At 34.4% G+C, this 24,273-nt stretch overlaps 2 protein-coding genes and 1 long non-coding RNA gene across 3 annotated transcripts; all 3 read right to left on the bottom strand.

Moving 5' to 3' along the window:
- Positions 1–832: 832 nt before the first annotated feature.
- LOC123886257 (mediator of RNA polymerase II transcription subunit 16-like) lies at positions 833–3,171 on the bottom strand. The gene is made up of 3 exons (XM_045935589.1): positions 2,587–3,171; positions 1,015–1,116; positions 833–856 (listed from the first exon to the last, which is right to left on the bottom strand). Exons 1-3 carry the CDS (start codon positions 3,169–3,171, stop codon positions 833–835), a joined length of 711 nt encoding a protein of 236 aa, XP_045791545.1.
- A 494-nt stretch (positions 3,172–3,665) lies between these two features.
- LOC123887132 lies at positions 3,666–6,858 on the bottom strand. Its single transcript, XR_006801358.1, has 4 exons — positions 6,266–6,858; positions 6,128–6,158; positions 4,497–5,705; positions 3,666–3,772 (listed from the first exon to the last, which is right to left on the bottom strand). It is a non-coding gene; the product is annotated as an uncharacterized LOC123887132 (long non-coding RNA).
- A 5,741-nt stretch (positions 6,859–12,599) lies between these two features.
- On the bottom strand, positions 12,600–13,285 carry LOC123886258. Its single transcript, XM_045935590.1, is given in 3 exon segments — positions 12,600–13,044; positions 13,046–13,071; positions 13,073–13,285. Coding segments are annotated over 3 exon segments (684 nt in total).
- Between the last annotated feature and the right edge of the window lie 10,988 nt (positions 13,286–24,273).

Consider the following 24,273-nt stretch of genomic DNA (forward strand, 5'->3'; position numbering starts at 1 on the left):
CTATGTTTTGATGTTATCCCAATTCACAGCAAAGCTCGACTACGGATGTTTTAAGAATAGTGTTCTCATGTGTAATGGATTCTCACGATTAAGTCACACTTAACGTTCCATTCAATGAACTTACTATTCTAGGGACTCTATTATTATTTAACACATAAACATAATAAAGAAAAGCCTTTATTTAATAAGTAAATTATCCAATACAAGTATCATGCAATTATAAATAATTGGCCTCTAGGGCTTACACCAACATGAAGCGTATATCACAAGAAACACCTGAAAATATGAGACATTATTGCGAAAGAATGATAATGAAGATCTTCAAAACAAACTTTAGAATTTGAACAGATCATTATTGTTTAGTGATACGCTATTTAGTACAAAATATTTTGAAATAGTAGCTATAGCGACACTATAGCAATGTTGCATAGCGGAATTAGAACAAACCATTATTTTCCGCAATTGACGATGCTGATTCTTTGTACTGTTCAACTAGTCTCTCATAGTACGTATACTGTGAAGAAAACTATTTGACTCTGTTTATTTGTTTTTTTAATTCCACAATCAATTATAACTGTATGATTATGTCACTGTCCTAGCATTTCAATATGCTACAATGGAAATATATTAATAGTTTTCTACTGTAATAGAATTCAATTTGACTCGATACTAAACCTATAAAAATAAGCAGACATTATTAAGTATCAATTGTACAGAGGATAAAAGGAATAATCAGTTTAAGGGAAGCGAAACAGTGAATAAGAGGAACAAAACTACAACATTTTTCTTCTTTTTTCTTTAAGGGTAAGCAAAACTTGGTTCTAACCATCTATCAAGCAATGCTTAAGATCTTTTCCTGAAAACATCAAGCAATGCTTAAGATCTTTTCCAGAAAACAAATTCATATTATAATTTGAAACTATGGTCTATCATACAGAAGAATGATAGACAAATTAAAATATATACACGAAATATTTGAACATGACATCAGCATAAGACTATGTAGCTTCATACCGGAGACACTCCTAATAGCCACTTGGTAGCCACTGCAATATCTTGCCACCGCTCATGCTCATGCTGCCAACAGCGAGCATCACGGCCAAGATTAGGTGGCCCCTTAATGAAGAAACTATCAGAGCATCAAACATATAACACAAACTGTTAAAGCTCAAGGCAAGAAGGATTGAAGAGTTTTCTTACTACACAAGTTATCTAACTTCCCTAACTACTTTGGTCCTAAAGTTTGTTAGGATGCGTTGTTAGTTAGTTTCTTAGTTGGTTAGTTAGTTAGACTTGTTAGTTCAACATTTGCATTGTATAAATAAGTGTATCACATTGTAATTTCTCAAGTTTGTGGTCAATGCAAATTCTGTTCTAGCTTTAGGCTCATTCCGCGCCTAAGCTTGTGCATAGTTTCTTTTGCTTTATGCATGTTCTTCCTCTTAGTTCTTCAACAATGGTGATTGAGTTTCTCTTTTCACACAAACAAAGGTGTGGAATGTAGGAGCCAGGAAAACTGAAAATATAGGTTAGATTATGTGTCTCAGGAAATTAGATTGATAGCTCTCACTTACTTGAGAAGGTTGAGTCCACGTAGTTACCCTCCCGTGAAAATTTGCAATCAGTAATGCACGGGGGCAAGAGGTGAGGGACCTTTCTATAAACTGGACACTGAATCACGAGGAGAATCTGCAGAAAATGTAATTATAAAAAATTATCATCATATTTGAGGGAAGAGAAAAATTTACACGTCAACTAACTTTTTGTATACGTGACCTCAAAATGCAGTTTAGGAATTCTAGAATTTATTATTCATTCAGATTTAATTTGGCTTTTAATTGTAATGGTATTCCTGCTAAAATCGCAAAAGACATCATGTCAGGTGTAAACAGGTGGTAAAAGGTATAAACTGTCGAATATGATGAAGAGCTCTTATCGGCTTCGGGCTTCTTTTCAAAGCCTTGACCCTCTTCAGAGCTGAACATGATGGAAGCCTTGATTGAGACTTGACGTTTGGTATTCATACAATTTATCTAGATCAAGATACATAGGTCTTAACTCCTACTTTATAACCAAAAATTTAAGCATCGCAAATAATGCCAGATTGTACAGTCGAATTGCCTCATATTAGCATAAGCTTTAAATTGATAATCCAAGAGGACTATCAAAACTTCACAACAGTTCAACTCAAACTTTACAATATTTTGGCATAAGCAACAGTAATAATGAAATATCCATGGTCATAGAATGAAGCAATGAAATTGAATACTGCACATTCAGTCGGCCTCTCTGGGATCACCATATGTATAGGGATCCAAAATGGTGGATTAGCAGTTAAGGGATACAGATATAAAATCAGGTATGCATCCTTTTTATAGTTGAAACCTCTAGCATATTCTGTCAACATGCATTACAATCAGCATTATCACAACCTCGAGGTGAAAAGAAGGCTGGGTAGATAAATATATTGTAAGTATGAATCAATGGGAAGTGTAAGAAAAAGTGAAAACGAGGAAATGTAGCAAGAGTCAGACTTGTTTGAGGGAAAAAAGAAGAAGAAAAAATAGTCAGAATCAGCTTCATAACCTCAACTATCGCGAGAGCTATCACAGAACCAGCACGAGTTGAATGAATGGCCACTTCTGTTACACCAGAACCCGGTGTAGTGGTTGCTGCAGATTTAGCTGCAGCTTCAGGACTCACATATGCTGAAAAATTTGAAACTGCTGAGCAGAATAGAGGTACAGCATCCCTAATGTTTTTGTCTGTCACCTCGTTTCCTTGTTTTGGTTGAGATAATAAATAATGTTGCCAAGAAAATAAATATGCAGCTAAAGGTGCCGAACCAACCCAGTTGGGTGGGATAAGTGGCAGGACACCAGACGTAATACAAGTCTTCGGATTTGTTTGGAAGCCATTTCCAGGCCCCGGTGTGACCTCCCAGACTATGATGGTGGATAAGTTAACAATTGGTACACCTGCCACATGCATGGTAACACTATCAGTTATGATAGCATCACCAGCCATAATGCCAACGGGCCCACAACCTAAAAGTCCTTTACTGGTGTAAAACCACCTCGGTGTTGAGCCATTCTGACTAGGAGGCCAATAGGACCAGTGAAGTTGAACTGAGATTGATGAGAACACAGAACAGACGCAAAGAAAACGCATACATCAGATACACAAGGATAATATATTTAATACGTATAGCAAAGTAATAGTAACGAATGACCAACCAAAGTGCAATCAAATAGAGGAAATTACATGTGCCACAAGTTATTGAGGCATCTAAGTAGCACTGACCCTTCAGGTTGAGTGGTGTCCAAGTAACCAACACATGTCACAGACGGGGACATGCAGGTCTCCAACACTCATACGCAGTACGAAACTTACACAAAAAACAGCAGACCATCCATTTCGTTGTGGACACAACTACAACACCTAGCCAATACTTTTGTTTGGTAAGACATTAAAAGGGATATGGTGTTAGGCCTCTTATTGGTAAACATTATGAGTGGCAGAATAGAGGTTTAAAGTGAAATGTCTGAACCAATTAGGTAGTTATTATTTTATTAGGCAGCAGTTATGTTATTAGACAGGTGTTGAATAAATAAGGAGACTGAAGGAAAACCCAGTAGGCAATTAATTGGGATTGAATAAGTGACCTGAAGTTTGAGATTGCTGTGAAAGAAACTTTTCCTCAAATGTAAGCTTCGGATTTGTAGGAGTAGGAGCTCGTTTGGATGATAGCCACCTATACTCTTTTTTTTTTCTTTTCAAAAAACAGTTGATTCAGATTAAAAATGATACAAATAATAGTTGTGCTCAATTTAAATCATACGGAATTAGAATCTCGACGATCTAAATAAAACGATATCTTAAATATACTATTAACTTGTGTTGGAATATGACTAAAAGTCTCTAAACTTAAGCATAAGCTACATAATATACTATAAAAAGAAAGTCTACACAGAAAGAATTAGAGACAGGATGAAAATTATATCACAACAAACACCTGAAAATATGAGACATTATTGCAAAAGAATGATAATGAAGATCTTCAAAAGCAACTTTATAATTTGTTGATAAATAATGATAATGAAGATCTTCTTTCTAGTCTTCCTTTACAATATTTAGAGTATTCTTTTTTCTTTAAGGGTAAGCAAAACTTGGTTCTAACTTCTAACCACCTATCAAGCAATGCCTAAGATCTTTTCCAGAAAACAAATTCATATTACAATTTGAAACTATGGTCTATCATACAGAAGAATGATAACATGCAGATGCTAACCTATTTGATCAGAGGTTTAACAATTGAGAGACTTTAGTTGAGAACTACCAGCACCAAATAGGAATGATAGAGGGAGAGAAGAGAAAAAGAACGAATATTTATCCCTTAGAAAACCACAAAAGGTCAAGGGAAAAGATAGACAAATTAAAATGTATACACGAAATATTTGAACATGACATCAGCATAAGACTATGTAGCTGCATACCGGAGACACTCCTGATAGCCACTTCGTAGCAACTGCAATATCTTGCCGCCACTCATGCTCATGCTGCCAACAGCTAGCATCACGGACAAGATTAGGTGGCCCCTGAATGAAGAAACTATCAGAGCATCAAACATATGTTAAGAAACTTGGCATCCATGGGAGAAGAGAGAAAATAGCTCAAAAGTGTATAATATTGATGAAGGAAAAATATTACAAAATGAGAAAAGTGAGTGTAAAAGATTACATCAAAGCCTATATATAGGTATCAAGAAACTACTAACTAATTCTCCTAATTACTAACTAACTATATCTTTAACACCCTCCCGCAAGCTAGAAGGTGTTCACAACACTTCTAGCTTGGGATAAGCAATACAAAAGTACATCAAATCAAAAGAAAATATAATGAGATTTGCCGGAATACATCGGCTAAAACAACAACTCAATAACAACTAGTAGTGCTTAACCACCGTAAGGAAGAAACACAACTCATCAAAGCCAACTAAGGGCAAAAGTTTAACCATCAAGTAGAAACCACAACTCAAGGACTACTCGGAGGAAGCAACAAATCAATGCTTAACCATTAACACTACAAGAATCCTCTGCATTACCTACAAAAAATTTCGTGGGAATAGTGCCCATTTTCGTAGGAAATGTAACATTTCCGACGACATTTCCTACCAAGAGCTTTGTAGGCAAAAACCTAACTATTCCTACAACATTTCCGACGAACTTTGTAGGAAACGCATTTGTGTAAGTGGTCAGCATGAGTCAGTACATTACCTACGAAATTTTCGTAGGAAACGTATTTGTGTCAGCTGCCACTTTAGTCAGCATGTGTCAGCACATTACCTACGAAATTTTCGTAGGAACTGTATTTAATATTTAAAAAAAATAAAAATAGCTATTTTCAGCAAAATTAAAATAAAATATTTTAATTGAAAATGAAAAAATTAAATTAAATTGAAAATAAAATAAAATATGTAAAATTATGTAATTGATTTTATCGTAATATTCAAGATATAATTCAAAAAAAATAAATTAATATTTAAATTGTAGTTTGAAATAAGCTGGGCTTTACAAATATTATCACTAAAATATCTACACAAAAATAAAATGCAAGTGTCCCGTGAAAGGTTGTTCCTCCTTCTTATCAAAGCTTGTTGAAGTAGCTCTTGCACATTGTTATAGTTGATCTGTTTGCATCTCCCTCTGAACAATTTCAAAATCATATATTAGTCACCACACACATTATATAATTCTATGTAATATAACTATCGATAAGCTCCTAATTTTAGTAGAATTCAACAAGCTTTATTGCCTAATTAAATTTTGCTTTCATATTATATTTCTAAGATGCATGATGCATAGAGTCCTAGACACTTGGTTAAATAGATCCAAATCTTGTTTCCCAGCGACATGAGCAAACTTAAAAATATAAATTATATATGATATAATATTTATGTGGTATTAGCCTCACCCATGAAGCCATACAACACCAACCAAGCCAGATTCAATGATATATCTATTATGTATTAATTATACATATCTCTCTACATATAGATTGTCCTATCAAATACTAATAATATCTAAATTTCAAGAACAACAACAACAATAACTTGGATTTTTCATACCTGAAAACAAACTTTTAACTTGATTTCATTTCTGCAATCGAAAAAAATAAATCAGAAAGAACATAAGTGACTAAGACAGTGCCAAATTAAACAAATGAGAAGAAAGATAAGAGAAAACAAGAGAGGGAAATAACCCACTTCACTACATCGCTGGTAAATCATCACCATTGAGTTTCTTTTCCGCGACCCACACTGAAAACACGAAGCCATATTTCAAAATCTCAATCATTTTGCGATTTTCCGGTGTGGTGGTTGTGTTTTCCGGCGCGGCTGTCACTGGCGAAGGTGTTCCAATCTTGATTTTTTTCTTTGTGGGTTTTGTAGAGGAGAAGGAGTATAGTATTTATATGGTGTTGGTTTTTTAAAAGACAGTCTTTCGTGATCTAGATCTAACCATGAAGATGACGGTTGAGAAATTTCAAAATATCTCCGATCTAAAACTAAACTTGACGGGAAATATATGAGAAGGAGAAAAGAAAGATGGTGAAGGTTGAAAAGAAATAGACGAGATTGTGAGAGTTGTGGTGGTGGTAGCGGCGGCGGCTAGGTTTGTTGAGAGGATGAGATATAGCTTCTCAAATCTTCTTTGGTAAAGAGAGAGAAAGAAAATAAAAACTGAATTATTTTGTTAAAAAAATTTACAAATAGACCCCTTGGGTCTGTAAACGAGAGAGAGGAACTGATATTGTGTTTTTTTGTTGTATTTTTTTTACTCTTTCATTCTATCAATCAAATTACTCCTACATGACATATAAAAAATTCTACTGTCAAAATGTTTTGTATCATATGTTTTGATTTTTTAGACAGTCGCTTCTAATTTATTAATTCTACTTTGAAAATGCTGTGTAGCAAATTTTGATTTTTTAGACCGGTTTTAATTTATTCGATGCTTTTAAATAATAATAGTCCTTTTTAATTTATCCAATATAATTTTATTTTTCATGATTTTACTTGATATTATCGATTACTATTACTATTACAAGTTATTACTGATAAAAATTTACTACCGATTTTGACAGGAGATTTTGAATTTTATCAATCTGACCGTTCAATATCACCTAATTGGACAAACAAACAAATTAAAAAAATAATTTTGATCATCGGACTTCGGATGTATAGACAGATCGTAATAACAGTCTCATTGAAAAACTAGTTTTAATGAAAGAGTCATGAAGTTTGACTAAAACTACCGATTTTAACAGGAGATTTCAAATTTTATCAATCAAACCGTTCAATATAACCTAATTGGACTAACAAACAAATGAGAAAAAGAATTTTGATCATCGGATTCCGGATGTATAGACAAATCGTAATAACAGTCTCATTGAAAAACAAGTTTTAATGAAAGAGTAATGAAGTTTGACTAAAACTACCGATTTTGACTGGAGATTTCGAATTTTATCAATCAGACCGTTCAATATAACCTAATTGGACTAACAAACAAATGAGAAAAAGAATTTTGATCATCGGATTCCGGATGTATAGACAGATCGTAATAACAGTCTCATTGAAAAACAAGTTTTAATGAAAGAGTAATGAAGTTTGACTAAAACTACTGATTTTGACTGGAGATTTCGAATTTTATCAATCAGACCGTTCAATATAACCTAATTGGACTAACAAACAAATTAGAAAAAGAATTTTGATCATCGGACTCCGGATGTATAGACTATCGTAATAACAGTCTCATTGAAAAGCTAGTTTTAATGAAAGAGTCATGAAGTTTGACTAAAACTACCGATTTTGACTGGAGATTTTGAATTTTATCAATTTGACCGTTCAATATCACCTAATTGGACAAACAAACAAATTAAAAAAATAATTTTGATCATCGGACTCCGGATGTATAGACGATCGTAATAACAGTCTCATTGGAAAACTAGTTTTAATGAAAGAGTCTTGAAGTTTGACTAAAACTACCGATTTTGACTGGAGATTTCGAATTTTATCAATCAGACCGATCAATATAACCTAATTGGACTAACAAACAAATGATAAAAAGAATTGTGATCATCGGATTTCGGATTTATAGACGGATCGTAATAACAGTCTCACTGAAAAGCTAGTTTTAATGAAAGAGTAATGAAGTTTGACTAAAACTATCGATTTTGACTGGAGATTTCGAATTTTATCAATCCGACCGTTCAATATCACATAATTGGATTAACAAACAAATGAGAATTTTTTTTTTGATAATCGGACTCTGAATATATAGACAGATCGTAATAATATTCTCATGGGAAACTTAGTTTTAACTTATTGATAGTAATTAATGTTATTATTATATTAGAAGTAGATAGAAGTAGATCAAATATTTTTTTTGTTTTCACCACCAGTTTAATCTGGTTCTGGCATCAAGTGGTACTAACCCCTTTCGAATAGATTAAGTATTATATTTTCTTTATAAGATGATGTAAAAAAAAAGTTGAAATATGGAAATAAAACAATTTTTTGCGTTACCAATTTTTATTTTTTTAAAATAAAACAATTCCGACGAAGCATTGGTAGGTAATGTTTCTAGGAATCCGTGTGTCATATAAACAATTTTTATTTTTTTAAAATAAAACAATTCCGACGAAGCATTGGTAGGTAATGTTTCTAGGAATCCGTGTGTCATATAAACAATTCTTTCTTTTTCTGTTAAAAAGCACGTGACTGTTACAATATATTTTTATTTTTTTAAATAAAACAATTCCGACGAAATTATTCGTAGGAAACGTTTCTTGGAAATAACAATACTCATAAAGTACATTTCCTACGAAAAACTTGTAGGAAATGTTCCTTGAAAGCCGCACCCATCAAAAAAATGCTCATAAATGGTACTGTTCACCTACAAATTCAATTTTGGTAGGAAATGTTCGTCGGAATCGCAAGGAATTCTTGTAGTGTAAGCAGAAGCCATAACTCAAGGCTTAACCACTTAACAGAAGCTAAGATCAACATAGCCAACAAAGGGCACAAAGCTTAACCATCAAGAGTTCCAAACACTCATGACAGAAGCAAAAAAAGAGAATGTCAGAAGAGGTCCGATGGCTACAAAGTAAAGCATCAATACTCAAGTTGTGCTAAAGGTAATTAGCACATCAAAGGACCAACAAATCAAGGAGAAAGATCAAGTAGTATGGTTGATGGCTAGAGAGTAAAGCATCAATACCAATGTTGTGCTCAAGATGAGATAGCACATCAAAAAACCAACTAACCACTAGACAAAGCAAGCAAAAACAACCTGCTCAAGAGATAGCATAAATGCAACAAAGAGTAGATCAAAGAGTTCAAAACCAATCTTCAATCTTCACAATCATAGAAAAACCGAGGCTCTTCAAAACAAATCTGAAACCATCAAGAGCTATATCTTCAATAGCAAATAAAGCAAGAAACCAAATGTGCACATTAATCTTCATACAAGGAAGACTGAAAAGTAGTAACTTCCAACCAATTGCAACAGTAACAACTCCTTCATGTAGCAACCATAACAACCAAAAGGACTATCCAAATTTATTCTTCAACCTTCACACAAGAATAGGGCCATGTGCAACTTTGGCCAAATAATAAAAAACCAGAATAGGACAATGTATTGCTTGTTCACACCAATTCTTCAAAACTACTACAGTAGCAGCCAAAACACAAGAATAGTCTCTTGCAAAATTGAATAAGTACCAAACTCAAACAACTTATGAGTATCTAGAGCAGATTTAATCAACAACTTCTGGTTTGCTCAAATAGAACTCTTCTATATGCTAACACCAAAACTTCATATAATGTAGCAAGAATCAAATGAACTACCACAAGTGGATGGAAAAAGGAACAATCCAAAACCAGTGAGCCAAAATTGATTGTGACTTTTGGTAAGAAACATGAATTATCAACCAATCATATCCAATTAGCAATAACTAGAACCACTGAAACCTATCTTCATAGACATCTTCTAATAAGCATCTTGTGAGCATTATAATGCCCCACACTCAAAGTACATATACGCAGAAAAACTCAAACCAAAACGAAGAGGATAACAAAATTCATACCACTCCAAGAGAATAACAGTCAGCACGAATTCTTCTATGAATCATCGAAAATGAAATCTTCACCTCCAAGAGAATAACAGTCAGCACGAATTCTTCTATGAACCAGATCGAAACTGAAAAAGATGACGAATCATTGAAATAAATCGGTAATGAAACAAATATCAGTGAATGGAACTGATCAAAACGAGAAAGAAAATTGGAAGTGAAGAAATTTTCTTAGTAAATTAGAACAGAGAAAAAGAGAAAGAAAAATTGAGAAAAAAATCAACAGTGAGAAAATAGAATTTTCTCAAGAAAATGCAGCGGAAAAGATGTTTAAGGTGGATACCATATTTGCTCTGATACCATGTTAAGAAACTTGGCATCCATGGGAGAAGAGAGAAAATAGCTCAAAAGTGTATAATATTGATGAAGGAAAAATATTACAAAATGAGAAAAGTGAGTGTAAAAGATTACATCAAAGCCTATATATAGGTATCAAGAAACTACTAACTACTTCTCCTAATTACTAACTAACTATATCTTTAACAACATATAACACAAACTGTTAAAGCTCAAGGCAAGAAGGATTGAGGAGTTTTCTTACTACACAAGTTATCTAACTTCCCTAACTACGTTGGTCCTAAAATTGGTTAGGATGAGTTGTTAGTTAGTTTCTTAGTTGGTTAGTTTTTTTTTGACATATTCTTAGTTGGTTAGTTAGTTAGACTTGTTAGTTCAACATTTGCATTGTATAAATAAGTTAACTTCTCAAGTTTTGTGGTTAATGCAAATTCTGTTCTAAGCTTTAGGCTCATTCCGCGCCTAAGCTTGTGCATAGTTTCTTTTGCTTTATGCATGTTCTTCCTCTTAGTTCTTCAACAATGGTGATTGAGTTTCTCTTTTCACACAAACAAAGGTGTGGAATGTAGGAGCCAGGAAAACTGAAAATATAGGTTAGATTATGTGTCTCAGGAAATTAGATTGATAGCTCCCACTTACTTGAGAAGGTTGAGTCCACATAGTTACCCTCCCGGGAAATTTGCAATCAGTAATGCACGGGGGCAACAGGTGAGTGACCATTCTATAAACTGGACTGAATCACGAGGAGAATCTGCAGAAGATGTAATTATAAAAAAATTATCATTCCAAGAATAAAACTGCAAGAAAAGTGTCGATAAGTATCATAATTTTTGAGGGAAGAGAAAAATTTACACGTCAACTAACTTTTTGTATACGGGACCTCAAAATGCAGTTTAGGAATTCTAGAATATATTATTCATTCATATTTAATTTGGCTTTTAATTGTAATGGTATTCCTGCTAAAATCGCAAAAGACATCATGTCAGGTGTAAACAGGTGGTAAAAGGTATAAATTGTCGAATATGATGAAGAGCTCTTATCGGCATGAAGCTTCTTTTCAACCTGAGTTTAGCCTTGACCCTCTTCAGAGCTGAACATGATGGATGCCTTGATTGAGACTCGACGTTTGGTATTCATACAATTTATCTAGATCAAGATATATAGGTCTTAACTCCTACTTTATAACAAAAATTGAAATATTGCAAATACTATTAGCTAATGCCAGATTGTACGGTCGAATTGCCTCATATTAGCATAAGCTTTAATTTGATAATCCAAGAGGACTATCAAAACTTCACAACAGTTCAACTCAAACTTTACAATATTTTGGCATAAGAAACAGTAATAATGGAACATCCATGGTCATAGAATGAAGCAATGACATTGTGTAACACATAGTAAGATTTTCAGGAATGAAACATGTCCAAATGGGCCAAGAAACACAAAACTTGTAATTCTCACCACGTTTCAGCAGCAAAAGCTATAGCATTTAGTTTTCCACACCAGGACACAGCACTGTAGAAGGAAAAAAAAAATTATAATAGCAAAAATATTTACCATATAGGACTTATAATAGTACACAAACAAATTCAATTTACATATTGAAAAACCCAAAAACAAATGTCAGAATCTAAATTTTACATAAACAAACTCAGACACTAGCACAATGTAAAGTTAGAAGAAGCAAAATTAATAAATCAAATTTGGTTCAATATAACAAATTTGAACAACTAATTGACCAAACTAGCAACAAAAAGCGAGACATATACGGATGGTTTGATGGTTGGGAGTGGATGAGTTAAGGAGTGAAGTGATAAGGAGGTCAAGAGTTCGATTCCTACGAAGTACAAACACTTCTCAGATTAGGCGTGTCTCATGTCAAACACTGACACAATACAGACACTTATGATTACATTGAATTATGTAATTTTTTCAAATTATTAGTGTCTGTGTCGTGTTCAGTGTCTGTATATGTGCTTCATTGTTTGATTCCCACCCTAAAAAAACTAGCAAAAAACTAACTATACTAGTTACTACCATTGGCTGTTTCAAAAGAACTAGCAACAAAAAGCTAAGAACTTATGAATTTTTTAAACAAAAAGCACAATTCACCAAAACATATCCAAAGCATCACTCATATTAAAATATATGTGGCACAAATTAGATACATTAATCCTGCCCAGATAAACACTTTGGTATTTGAAAGGACCGTTCACTTTAACCACAAAACCTTTGTCTTTACTGCGAAAAATTGTGGCCTCAACATATAGACCAACAGGTTTGGTGACATAGTAGTGTGCCATAGCCGCCATGTATGCCATGTCATCAGAGTAGTTCATTTTCTTCATTTGAAGAACAAATAAACCGTCTCTATAAGAACAATCATATGAAATAATATTAGTTTCTATCGAGTAATCTTGTTCATTGCTTTTAAAGGTTGAGTATGCACCCGAACATCTAATATCCATTATTCTTATTCCTCCATGAAGGTCATCACCACCACCAACACGCACGATATTGACCAAGATATTAGTTCCATTATCAGCCTTGTCTCCTAATGCCAACATGTATGTTCTCAACATGTATCATTCTTGTCATGTTTCACTTGCAGTTTAAAGCTAAAAACTCGATCTAATTTCTCGCCTATTTCATATTTTACAGCCCAAATGACTGTGTTATCATCTTCTTTTGCGTACCTCATGTGAACCATAAGAGAGTCTCCAAAGCGTACTATGGTAACATCAAAAGAAGTGCAATTCTTGCTTAGATTAGTGTTGTGCAGGGCTGTTCCCATTTGTAACTGTGGTTGAGTTTTGGGGTATGGTTTTTATATTCGGCTAATTATTGGTTTTTGCCTATAGAACCATAATTAACAAGTCTCTTTGCGGTGACTCCAGGAATGTTAGAGAGTCTGGGCAAATTTTTTGAGATAATTTTATCAACCCAAATTTCGAATATAGAAATATTTAAACTCTGTTTTTCAATATTTAATTTTGTAATGAATTTTTGAACAAGAAACAACAAGCAAGAGTATAGCCATGTTTCCGACATAATTAAGGCTCAACTAAATAAGAAGCTACACAAACTAGAAAAAACCATCAAAACATAGTCTTTGAGAGAGAGAGAGATTGAGAAAGTGACGTACGATCTCTTTCTTTCTTTTACTTATTTTTCTGTTTTTGTTTTTATTAAAAAAAAAATAAAAAAATATTAAATTGGGCAGTCCAGGCACGTGCCAGGCATGCCCGGCGGCATAATCGCCTCTGTAGTCACCCACACCAAGTGTTCGTGTGACCCTATATAAGGTTTGCTTCTAACACCTCATTATATAATCAACTCGGGCATGTTTATAATATATATAATTTCAAAGAACCAACATGGTATAGTCCTTTTCTTTTGTTTATATGGGTGTGGCATATTATAATATACGGCAAAGATTGAAGAATCTAATTCCAAAAATTCTTGTATTGAGATATACTTTTGGTTTGTACTTTTACATAAATATAACGTGCAATGTGTTGAGAAATTGATTGCTTATTTTTAGGGATCTATTCTATGTTAATAAGGAATCATATATTTGAGATATTTCATGCTTATTTGTAGGCAATAATTATGTATAGACTAATTGCCTAAACTGCTATCATAAGCAATATATATACGTTGTACTAATTCATTGAATATATGAATGAGAAAATTTTCTTCTCTAAAATTTAACTTGGTATCAGAGCAGGTTTAGATCTAAACCTAGCCCTAACCTAAACCTAGAGCCATGAGCAAATCAGATTCTGAATCAACAAAAAAGGCTACTGAAGCCAATGGAAATAGGTTTGCTCCTGCGCCAATTATTATTCATTCAGAGAGTTCATCCTTCAATGCGGGGATTATACTCGACGAAACAAATTATGATATGTGGTCTCAGATTATGGAGATGCATCTTGCTGAAAAGGAGAAGCTCTCATTTATTCGTGGTAATAAACAACCACCTACCGAAGATGATGATGGGTACGAGAAGTGGTATGGTGATAATCAGAAAGTTAAGCGATGGTTATTGATGGCTATGACACCAGATATTATGAAGCGTTATATTCGTCTAAAATCTGCTCGGGATATCTGGAAAGCTCTATCAAAAGCTTTTTATGATGGAGCAGATGAATTGCAAGTTTTTACATTGAACCAGAGGGCCTTCTCTGCAAAACAGAATGGTAAATCACTTTCTGTTTACTACGGAGAATTAACTGAAATTTTCAGTGAGTTGGATCATCGAGACAAAGTGATTATGGAATGTGAGAAGGATGTTGCTGCTTATCACAAGTCAGTTCAACGACAAAGGGTGCATATTTTCCTGGCTGGTTTGGATGGCGAGTTCGAACAAGTCCGTGGTGAAATTTTGAGAAAAGATCCCATTCCTGAATTAGAAGAATGTTACTCAATGGTTCGCCGTGAGTTCGTTCGACAAACAACAATGAATGGAGAACTGGAAAAGCCTGAAGCTTCAGCCATGTTTAGCAGAAATAGATCGAGCCAGAATGGACCATCTCAAAAACAGCAAGATCGAAGCAGGAATAATCACCCTAAGGTTCCTATGGGTTCCACCAAATCTAACCAAAAGTGTACTCATTGTGATCAATCTGGTCATATAAGAGAGCGCTGCTTTGAACTTATTGGATACCCAGAATGGTGGGATCATAACCGTGATCCACGAAAGAAATATTCAAATACAACTTCCGTTGCATCAGTTGCAGAAACAAAGACTGACATGGAAAATGTTGCTGAAACAACCTCGGCTTTGGTAGCAAGAAGAGGTAATGGTGGTAAGGCTTTAAACTCTCTTGCACTTATTTCTAATAGTACATGGATAATTGATTCTGGAGCCACAGATCATATGACATTTGATTCTAGACAAGTCTCATCTCTTATACCCTCATCACAAAAATTTATTTCAACTGCTAATGGTTCCTCTGCACCTATCATAGGTGAAGGGTCATTATCTCTTTCTAATACTTTGAACTTAAATTCTGTATTAGTTGTTCCATCCTTAGATTATAACCTTTTGTCAGTTTCTCAAATTACTACTGCTCTATCTTGTGTTGTAATTTTTTGGCCTGAATATTGTGTTTTTAAGGACATTCAAACGAAGCGGACGATTGGTTATGGTACTAGAGAAGGGAGGCTTTATTATCTGAATTTAGAGTCAAGTAGCTCAACTCAATTACAGCATGCATTGACATCAAAAGATTTTGAAGAAAAGGGAAGAAAATATGAGATTTGGAGATGGCATCGGCGTTTGGGACATGCTTCCTTTGGATATCTTAAAAAACTGTTTCCTAGATTGTTTACAAAGTTTGATGTATCAAGTTTTAAGTGTGATGTTTGTGAACTTGCAAAGAGTCATCGTGTATCATTTCCTTTAAGTATGAATAAAAGTTCAATTCCTTTTATGGTTATACACTCTGATGTTTGGGGTCCATCTAAGGTATCTACCTTAGGTGGATCACGTTGGTTCGTAACGTTCATTGATGATTGCACACGAATGACTTGGATATGTTTGATGAAATCAAAAAGCGAAGTAAACATGTTGTTTCGGAAATTCAATAAAATGATATGTACCCAATATAATGTAAAAGTACGGGTTCTACGTAGTGACAATGGGGGGGAATATTTAAGTTCTGAATTCCGACAATACTTGGAAGCGCAAGGAATTGTTCACCAAACTACTTGTCCCGACACACCCCAACAAAACGGAGTAGCTGAACGAAAAAACCGCCATTTGTTGGAAGTCGTTCGTGCTTTATTGATAGAATCACACACGCCATTGTCCTATTGGGGAGAAGCACTTACTTCTGCAGTATATTTGATTAATCGGGTCCCCTCTAGCACTATTGACTTTCAAACACCATTGCAAGTCTTTACCGAAGCAATTATTGCACCGGCTGTCCCAAACTTGACCCCTCGTGTGTTTGGTTGTGTAGCATATGTGCACCTACATAAGCATCAACGAAGCAAGCTAGCTCCCCGTGCATTGAGATGTATTTTTGTAGGATATGCTACCCATCAAAAAGGATATCGGTGCTATCATCCTCCAACTAAACGAATGTATATTACATTGGATGTTGTTTTCCATGAAGATACCATGTTTTTTTCCTCCAAGTCAGACCTTCAGGAGGAGAAGCAAAATGAAGTTCTGACTCTAGGCCATGATACTGATGTACATGAGGAATTAAAAATATTTGAAGTGGGAGGAAGTAGTTTTGATGATGATCAAGAAATGGAAGTAATTGAACCCTTGTCCTTTGACGAAGATGTAGAACCTCAAGAATTTTCAGTACCAAACCAATCGTCGGCTGAGGATGCTCCTAACTCAATGTTTGAACCACCCATAAAAAAACTCCCACCGCGGCAAAATAGAGGTATTCCGAAATCTACTTATGAACCTGAAATTTCCAGTAGAGCTAGATATCCAATGAATAATTATGTGTCTAACCATCGTTTGTCAGAATCAAATCAGGCACTTGTAAATCAATTATCTATTGTATCTATTCCTAATAGTGTGCAGGAGGCCTTAATGGACCCGAGGTGGAGAGAAGCTATGAATGATGAGATGAAGTCCTTAAAGAAAAATGATACATGGGAACTCGTTGACTGTCCACCAGGAAAGAAAATAGTGGGATGCCGATGGGTTTATACAGTTAAGTACAAAGCTGATGGTACGATAGAGCGCTTTAAAGCAAGATTAGTAGCTAAAGGATATACCCAAACCTATGGAGTTGACTATACTGAGACATTTGCACCGGTGGCTAAAGTCAATACTATCCGAGTTTTGCTATCTCTAGCGGCAAATTTTGATTGGCCTTTACAGCAATTTGATGTGAAGAATGCCTTTCTTCATGGCGAATTGACTGAAGAAGTATACATGGAGCTTCCGTCAGGATGCAATATACCTGAAGCATGTGAGAAAAAAGTGTGTAGATTAAAAAAGTCATTATATGGGCTGAAACAATCTCCGAGAGCATGGTTTGGAAGGTTCACAAAATCTATGAAAGCATTTGGCTATAGTCAAAGTAATGCAGACCACACTTTATTCTTAAAGAGGCAGCAAGGTAAAATCACTGCACTAATTGTATATGTTGATGATATGGTTGTTACTGGGAATGATGTTGAAGAAAGAAAAGCCCTTCAAAGCTACTTGTCTAAGGAATTTGAAATGAAAGATCTCGGTCCCTTAAAATTTTTCCTTGGTATTGAAGTGTCAAGATCAACTAAAGGAATTTTCTTGTCTCAAAGAAAATATACTTTAGATTTATTGGAAGAAACTGGTATGTCAGCTTGTCAACCAACTGATACACCTATAGAGGCGGGGTCAAAATTGTTTGTTGAACCTGATCAAGTTCCGGCTGATAAAGGGAGGTATCAAAGACTTGTAGGAAGATTAATGTATCTGGCACACACAAGGCCAGACCTTGCATATGCCTTGAGTGTTGTGAGCCAGTTCATGCATAATCCTGGAGAACAGCATATGAATGCAGTTATGCGGATTTTGAGATATTTGAAATCTGCTCCCGGGAAAGGAATTTTATTCAAAAGATATGATAATAATAACAATGTGAGTGTGTATACTGATGCTGATTGGGCTGGATCTATAGATGATAGACGATCTACTTCAGGTTACTTCACCTTTGTAGGAGGCAACCTTGTTACATGGAGAAGCAAAAAACAGAATGTCGTTGCACGTTCAAGCGCAGAAGCTGAATTTAGAGGAATGGCACTTGGGTTATGTGAAGCATTATGGCTAAGACATCTCCTATCAGATTTGGGCTATCCACCCGATGAACCAATTCGACTATATTGTGACAATAAGGCAGCATGTGACATAGCTCATAACCCGGTTCAACATGATCGTACCAAGCATGTGGAAGTAGACAGATTCTTCATCAAGGAGAAATTGGATGAGAATATGTTGGAATTACCTAGGATCCGATCAGAGGACCAATTGGCTGATATTCTAACTAAAGCAGTCTCAAGTCGAGTGTTCTCAAATGTTGTTAGCAAGTTGGGCATGTGGGATATCTATGCACCAACTTGAGGGGACGTGTTGAGAAATTGATTGCTTATTTTTAGGGATCTATTCTATGTTAATAAGGAATCATATATTTGAGATATTTCATGCTTATTTGTAGGCAATAATTATGTATAGACTAATTGCCTAAACTGCTATCATAAGCAATATATATACGTTGTACTAATTCATTGAATATATGAATGAGAAAATTTTCTTCTCTAAAATTTAACTCAATGTACTGATATTATTAATTTGAACATTTTTGTCCGAATTCAAATTCAGGCTCACAGTTGTGTGTTTGAGTTTCAGGTGATGCTTGTCACTTCATTTGATTCGAGTGAGACTGAGTTGAGTTTTATAAATATTAAAAAAATAGTTTAGAATCTAAGATGCTTTGGTTTGTATATACGATATTGCTCACACGAATAATATTGATATTGTTACATTTGAATTTAAATTCAAAGTCTTGCAGATACATTAGTTGCAAACAAACCTGAATTCCAACCAAATGTTTAGACATAAATAGGAATGTAGATACATATTATAAGGAGTTTAATGTAGATACATTGACAATGTTAAATAATTTTACACGATCATCCAATAAAAACTTCTGCATTACAATCAACAATTTCCAAATTGTGCATTAAAAAAAAACCAAAGAGTTGTTTAGTTTAGAGTACCAGAAGTGTTTCCAGTTGAATTGATAAAACCATTGTTAGATTGCTCTTTTACATTACTCAAAACGAAATCACGCCTCACAATTTCACCACCTAAATTTCCATCACTCTGTTGACCACTAAATTCATCTCTCAACAATGAACTTGAATCTCCATTTCTCAAACAAGTGCTGCTACTACCTTTTGTTGTTCTTCTACAGTAAGAACAATCACAATGTGACCAAATACCACTGTCACATGTTTTCTTAATAGCTTCATGCAAATCATGAATTGAATTAGTTACAGAGGGATCCATTCCTATTATTAGAGATGTAATTAGTTAGTATTTTTCTTATGAAAAATGTTAAGCCCTCGGTACTAGCTAAACATATTAATTAGGGATATGCATTTTGTATGTAGAGGTTGGAGTTTGAACCCGGACATTTCACTTATCCACCTTTAAGGGTGGAATTTCTAGCCACTAGACTATCTAACAAATAAATAAATAAATAAGAAATTATGTCTTTAAACTTATACATTCAATATTTTAAAAGTGTAAAAACTTATCTTACCAATATTAATTTATCTTTTATTTCTTTTTTTAGTATATTTAACAAATGAACATCTGCCCTCTGCATATATAATGCAATGTTCTGACAAATGAGTTAAGTTCGCGAAACACATGAATTTTTTTTTATAATGGGTAAGAGGGAAATTATAATTAATTAAGTGCACATAATTGGGATGATCGGAGTTCGAACCCCAACACCTACATATATAATGTAATATCATGTCAATTGAGTTAAACAATACACTAACTATTTTATAAAGGGGATTGGAAAATTTCAATTGTATTGTTTTTTAAAATTTAACACAGATTTTGGTATTGGACAACTTAGGAGTAAGAAATTCGACAAAAACTCTTATTCGCATGAAACTGACCCTTGTTTACATGAGACTACCAACACACCTAACACCGAACATACTATTGTCCAATATAAGCTTCCACCCCGTTCTAACTGTGGCCAACCTCCCATCAGATATGAACCAGACACTCAATCCAAAGTTAAATATCCCATTAGCAATTATGTGTCATCTCACAAGTTATCTAAGTCATGTGCATCATTGTATCTCAATTATCATAAGTTTCTCTTCCTAGTAATGTACAGGAAGCTTTGGCAGATCCTAGATGGACCGAAGCAATGATTGAGGAGATGGCAGCTTTAGAAAAAAACAACACTTGGGATCTTGTGACCTTACCCAAAGGAAAGAAAACAGTGGGGTGCATATGGGTTTTTACAATTAAACATAAAGCTGATGGAACTATTGAGAGATATAAAGCACGACTAGTGGCTAAAGGTTACACCAAGTCTTACGGTGTAGATTATCAAGAGACATTTGCACCTGTAGCCAAGCTCAACACTGTGAGAATACTTTTGTCACTAGCAGCAAATCAAGATTGGCCTCTTCTACAATTTGATGTAAAAAATGCTTTCCTACATATGGATTCACCACCAGCTATGATAGATTCAAATGGAGTGAAGTTTTACAAGTTAAAAAAGGCTCTATATCGATTAAAACAATCTCCAAGAGCATGGTTTGGTAGGTTCACTAAGTCTATGAAGGCTTTTGGCTATAAAGCAAGTAACTCTGATCACACCTTATTTTTGAAGAAAAGAGAAGGTAAAATTACAGCCTTGATTATATATGTAGATGATATGATAGTTACAGGAAATGACCAAGATGAAATTTCTAATTTGCAAAAATATCTTGCTTCTAAATTTGAGATGAAGCAACTTGTAAGCCTTAAATATTTTTTGGGTATTGAAGTAGCTAGATCAAAACATGGTATTTTTCTATGCCAAAGAAAGTACACTCTTGATTTACTATCTGAAACTGGACTGCTTGGGTGTAAACCAGTTGATACCCTAATTGAACAAAATCATATGCTCTTTCAATGCTCAAACTCAGCCAACATAGACAAAGGAAGATAACAAAGGCTGGTGGGAAAACTAATTTACTTGTCTTATACACGTCCAGATATTACATATGCGGTGAATGTTGTTAGTCAATTTATGCATGATCCACGTAAGGCTCATATGGATGATGTTGAGAGGATTTTGAGATATTTGAAGTCCACCCCCGGTAAAGGAATTTTATTCTCAAATCATGGAAACTTGATGGTAGAAGGGTATACTGATGTTGATTGGGCAGGTTCGAAAAATTATAGAAGGTCTACCTCTGGATACTTTACATTTGTAGGGGGAATCTTGTAACTTGGAGGAGTAAAAAACAACCGGTAGTAGCAAGGTCTAGTGCTGAGGCAGAGTTTAGAGGCATGACACTTGGAGTTTGTGAACTTTTATGGGTACGAAATGTTCTATCAGATTTGGGTTTTAAACCACAGGAGGCTATGAGTTTGTACTGTGACAATACATCGGCAATTGCAATTGCTCATAATCCGGTTCAACATGATAGAACGAAACATGTAGAAATTGATAGACATTTCATCAAAGAGAAACTTGAAGCTGGAATAATCTCTTTTCCCTTTGTAAGATCTGAATTGCAGTTAGCTGATGTTCTTACTAAAGGAGTGGCAAGTAGGGTGTTTAATAAGTCTTTATTCAAGCTGGGAATGTGTGATATCCATGCACCAACTTGAGTGGGGGTGTTAAGGAAAATAAAATATTTTATTAGTATATTAAGAAGTCAAATATTATGTTATCTCTTTCTTTTTATCTCTCCATTATTTTTGACCAATAAAAACAGAGAAAAACAAAATCAAAGGGTTGTTCAAATATCAGTCCTCTTGTTTAAAACATTAAAATAAAATTTTGTCTAGCAACCATCGCACAAGGGAAAAAAATGAATTAAGACCAATTTTAATCCCACACAATTTTTAAATGCCTAATTTAGTCTCAGATAAAAATAATATCAATGCAAATATGATGATTCTCCTAATTTTAAGTAGCGGACGGTGTTTTTTCCTCAAATTTTTCATTTTTACTACTAAAGTAGCGAATGATTAAAAATAGGACACCCGAGAAACTCGTATGTAGCGGATGAGTAAAAATAGGGTGCGCGAGAACTCGTACGTAGCGGATGAGTAAAAATAATATCCATTCAAATAATATTGGTATAATATATATTTTTTGTTGATAATTTGATATGGGTGGGTGTGGCATCATATTTGCAAAGATATAGGAGAATCTCATGCCAAGGTAAGAACAAATAAATTATTAAAGGAGAACCAGGAGATATAATGGGTTTTTGAAGAATCTCATTTTGTTTTTGATAGAATTGGAGAATCTCATGTTGGGAGACTTCTTTTTTCGTGATTTGATGATTGGCGGATTGGTCTTGAAATTTCAAGTGTCCCAAGTTGTTGTTGAAAGAAATAGTGTTTTATTTGTTTTTGGTTTCCACCACCAGCATTACAGATCACAGAGTTTAAACCGTAGTATATAAGTAGTTCCAGCCCCCAACCGATCGCAGTTGTGGGGAGTCAAAATGTGGTATTTTCTATCAAGTTCAGCGTCAATCACCACCAGATTAATTAACGATTGGTTGTTTTATTTGTTTTTTTAATTGTGTTAAAGATGTGATGGTGTTCGTGTTCGTTGACATTGCGATACTACCTTCAAACCTATTTGGGTCGTTTCTTCACCGACGCTGCAGTGGTGGGTTTTTAGTGGATCGTCGTGCCCGGTGAGAGCTCGTTGTCGTCATTGTTGTGTTCGTCAGTTTTTGGGTTTTCATGTTCGCCGGATTTTGGTCTAGTCACACTGTTGTTGTTGCGCTACTGTTCATCTCTTTTGGCAAAAACAATGTTGTCTCTTTTGCTGTGTTTTTTTTAAAACAGCGGTGGTTTGAGTTCCTTTTGGATCCACGTAGTCGTCGATGTTGTTTTGATCCCCCTTTGCTTGCTCGTTGGGGGTTTGTTCACTGGTGGCTCTGTTTGTTGGTGGATCCCATAATCTCTTATTGTTCAAAATATGTTGAGATCTGCAGTTTTATTATCTTTAGTTGTTGATATAGGGTCTTCTCGAATTTGGACTGCTTGGCCAGAAATGGCTTTCAATTTATTGTTGATTGTTGCAGTAAACAGTCGGTGCATGAATTCATTTTTGTGTTGGTGTTGGCGGACAGATTCACTTCCGCTCTCAAAAACTTAATTTGTTGTTGCTCGTCAAACTTTGCACCTTTTTTTGGTTTGTTTTGCAATTTAGTTTCGTGCCCCTATGCGGGTTCAATGGATTGTACTCCTATTGTGTTGTTTTGATTTGCTTTTGATCTAGTTTTGTGCTCCTGTACCCTTTTCGGTTGTTGTTTGTGATTTTAATTGAGTTAGGTTTTATGTCCTCCAATCTTTTGTAATTTTTTCTTTTTAATTTCATCTACTTAGGGTCTTGGAGATCTTTCTGCACCTCATTTGCTTTAAAAAAAATCTATCGGCTTTATCGGTAACTAATTTATAATTGATTTGTAATTTTTGTCAAATCTTTTTTTACAACCATATTTTTTTCATCTCCAAATTTTAAATATTATTATTATTATTAGGGTAAATGATCATTTACCCCCTGCAAAATAAGGAAATTTTCGTTTACCCCCCCTGCACAGATTTTTTTTCTGTTTACCCCCTTGCAAAAAATAGATTCTTTCATTTCGCCCCCTGGGTGTACAGCAGGACAAGTGACTGTGCAAATTTGCTGACGTGGCTTGTACACATGGAAAAAAATCATTTATATTTATTTTTAAATTCCACGTCAGATAATATTTTTTTCAAAAAAAAAAATTAAAAAATTTTTTTCCTACAAAATTTAAAAAACGAATTTTGTTTTTTTTTTTCTTTCAAAATTTTAAAAAAAATTTCCCATAAATGACTTTTTTTTTCGTACAAAATTATTGAGTATTTTTTTCCTAAAATAAAATAAAAAACGAATTTTCTTATTTTACTCCAAAAATAAAGATTTATTTTCAAATCTTTTTGAATTAAAAAAACAGAATCTTCGCCGTAATCGTTTGCTTCCACCGTCATGATTGTATTTGTCGTCGTCTTCTTCAATCGCC

Source organism: Trifolium pratense, linkage group LG5 (assembly GCF_020283565.1).
Source record: "Trifolium pratense cultivar HEN17-A07 linkage group LG5, ARS_RC_1.1, whole genome shotgun sequence".
NCBI classification, from domain to species: Eukaryota; Viridiplantae; Streptophyta; class Magnoliopsida; order Fabales; family Fabaceae; genus Trifolium; species Trifolium pratense.

Bases quoted from the DNA above. Each gene is read 5' to 3' on its own strand.
- LOC123886257 (XM_045935589.1), bottom strand. From the start codon at position 3,171: ATGCGTTTTCTTTGCGTCTGTTCTGTGTTCTCATCAATCTCAGTTCAA. The intron at 1,117-2,586 runs GTTATGAAGCTG...TTCTTCATTAAG, and splicing joins TAGCTCTCGCGATAGTTGAG to GGGCCACCTAATCTTGGCCG. The intron at 857-1,014 runs GTATGAAGCTAC...TGATGTTTTCAG, and splicing joins GGCTATTAGGAGTGTCTCCG to GAAAAGATCTTAAGCATTGC.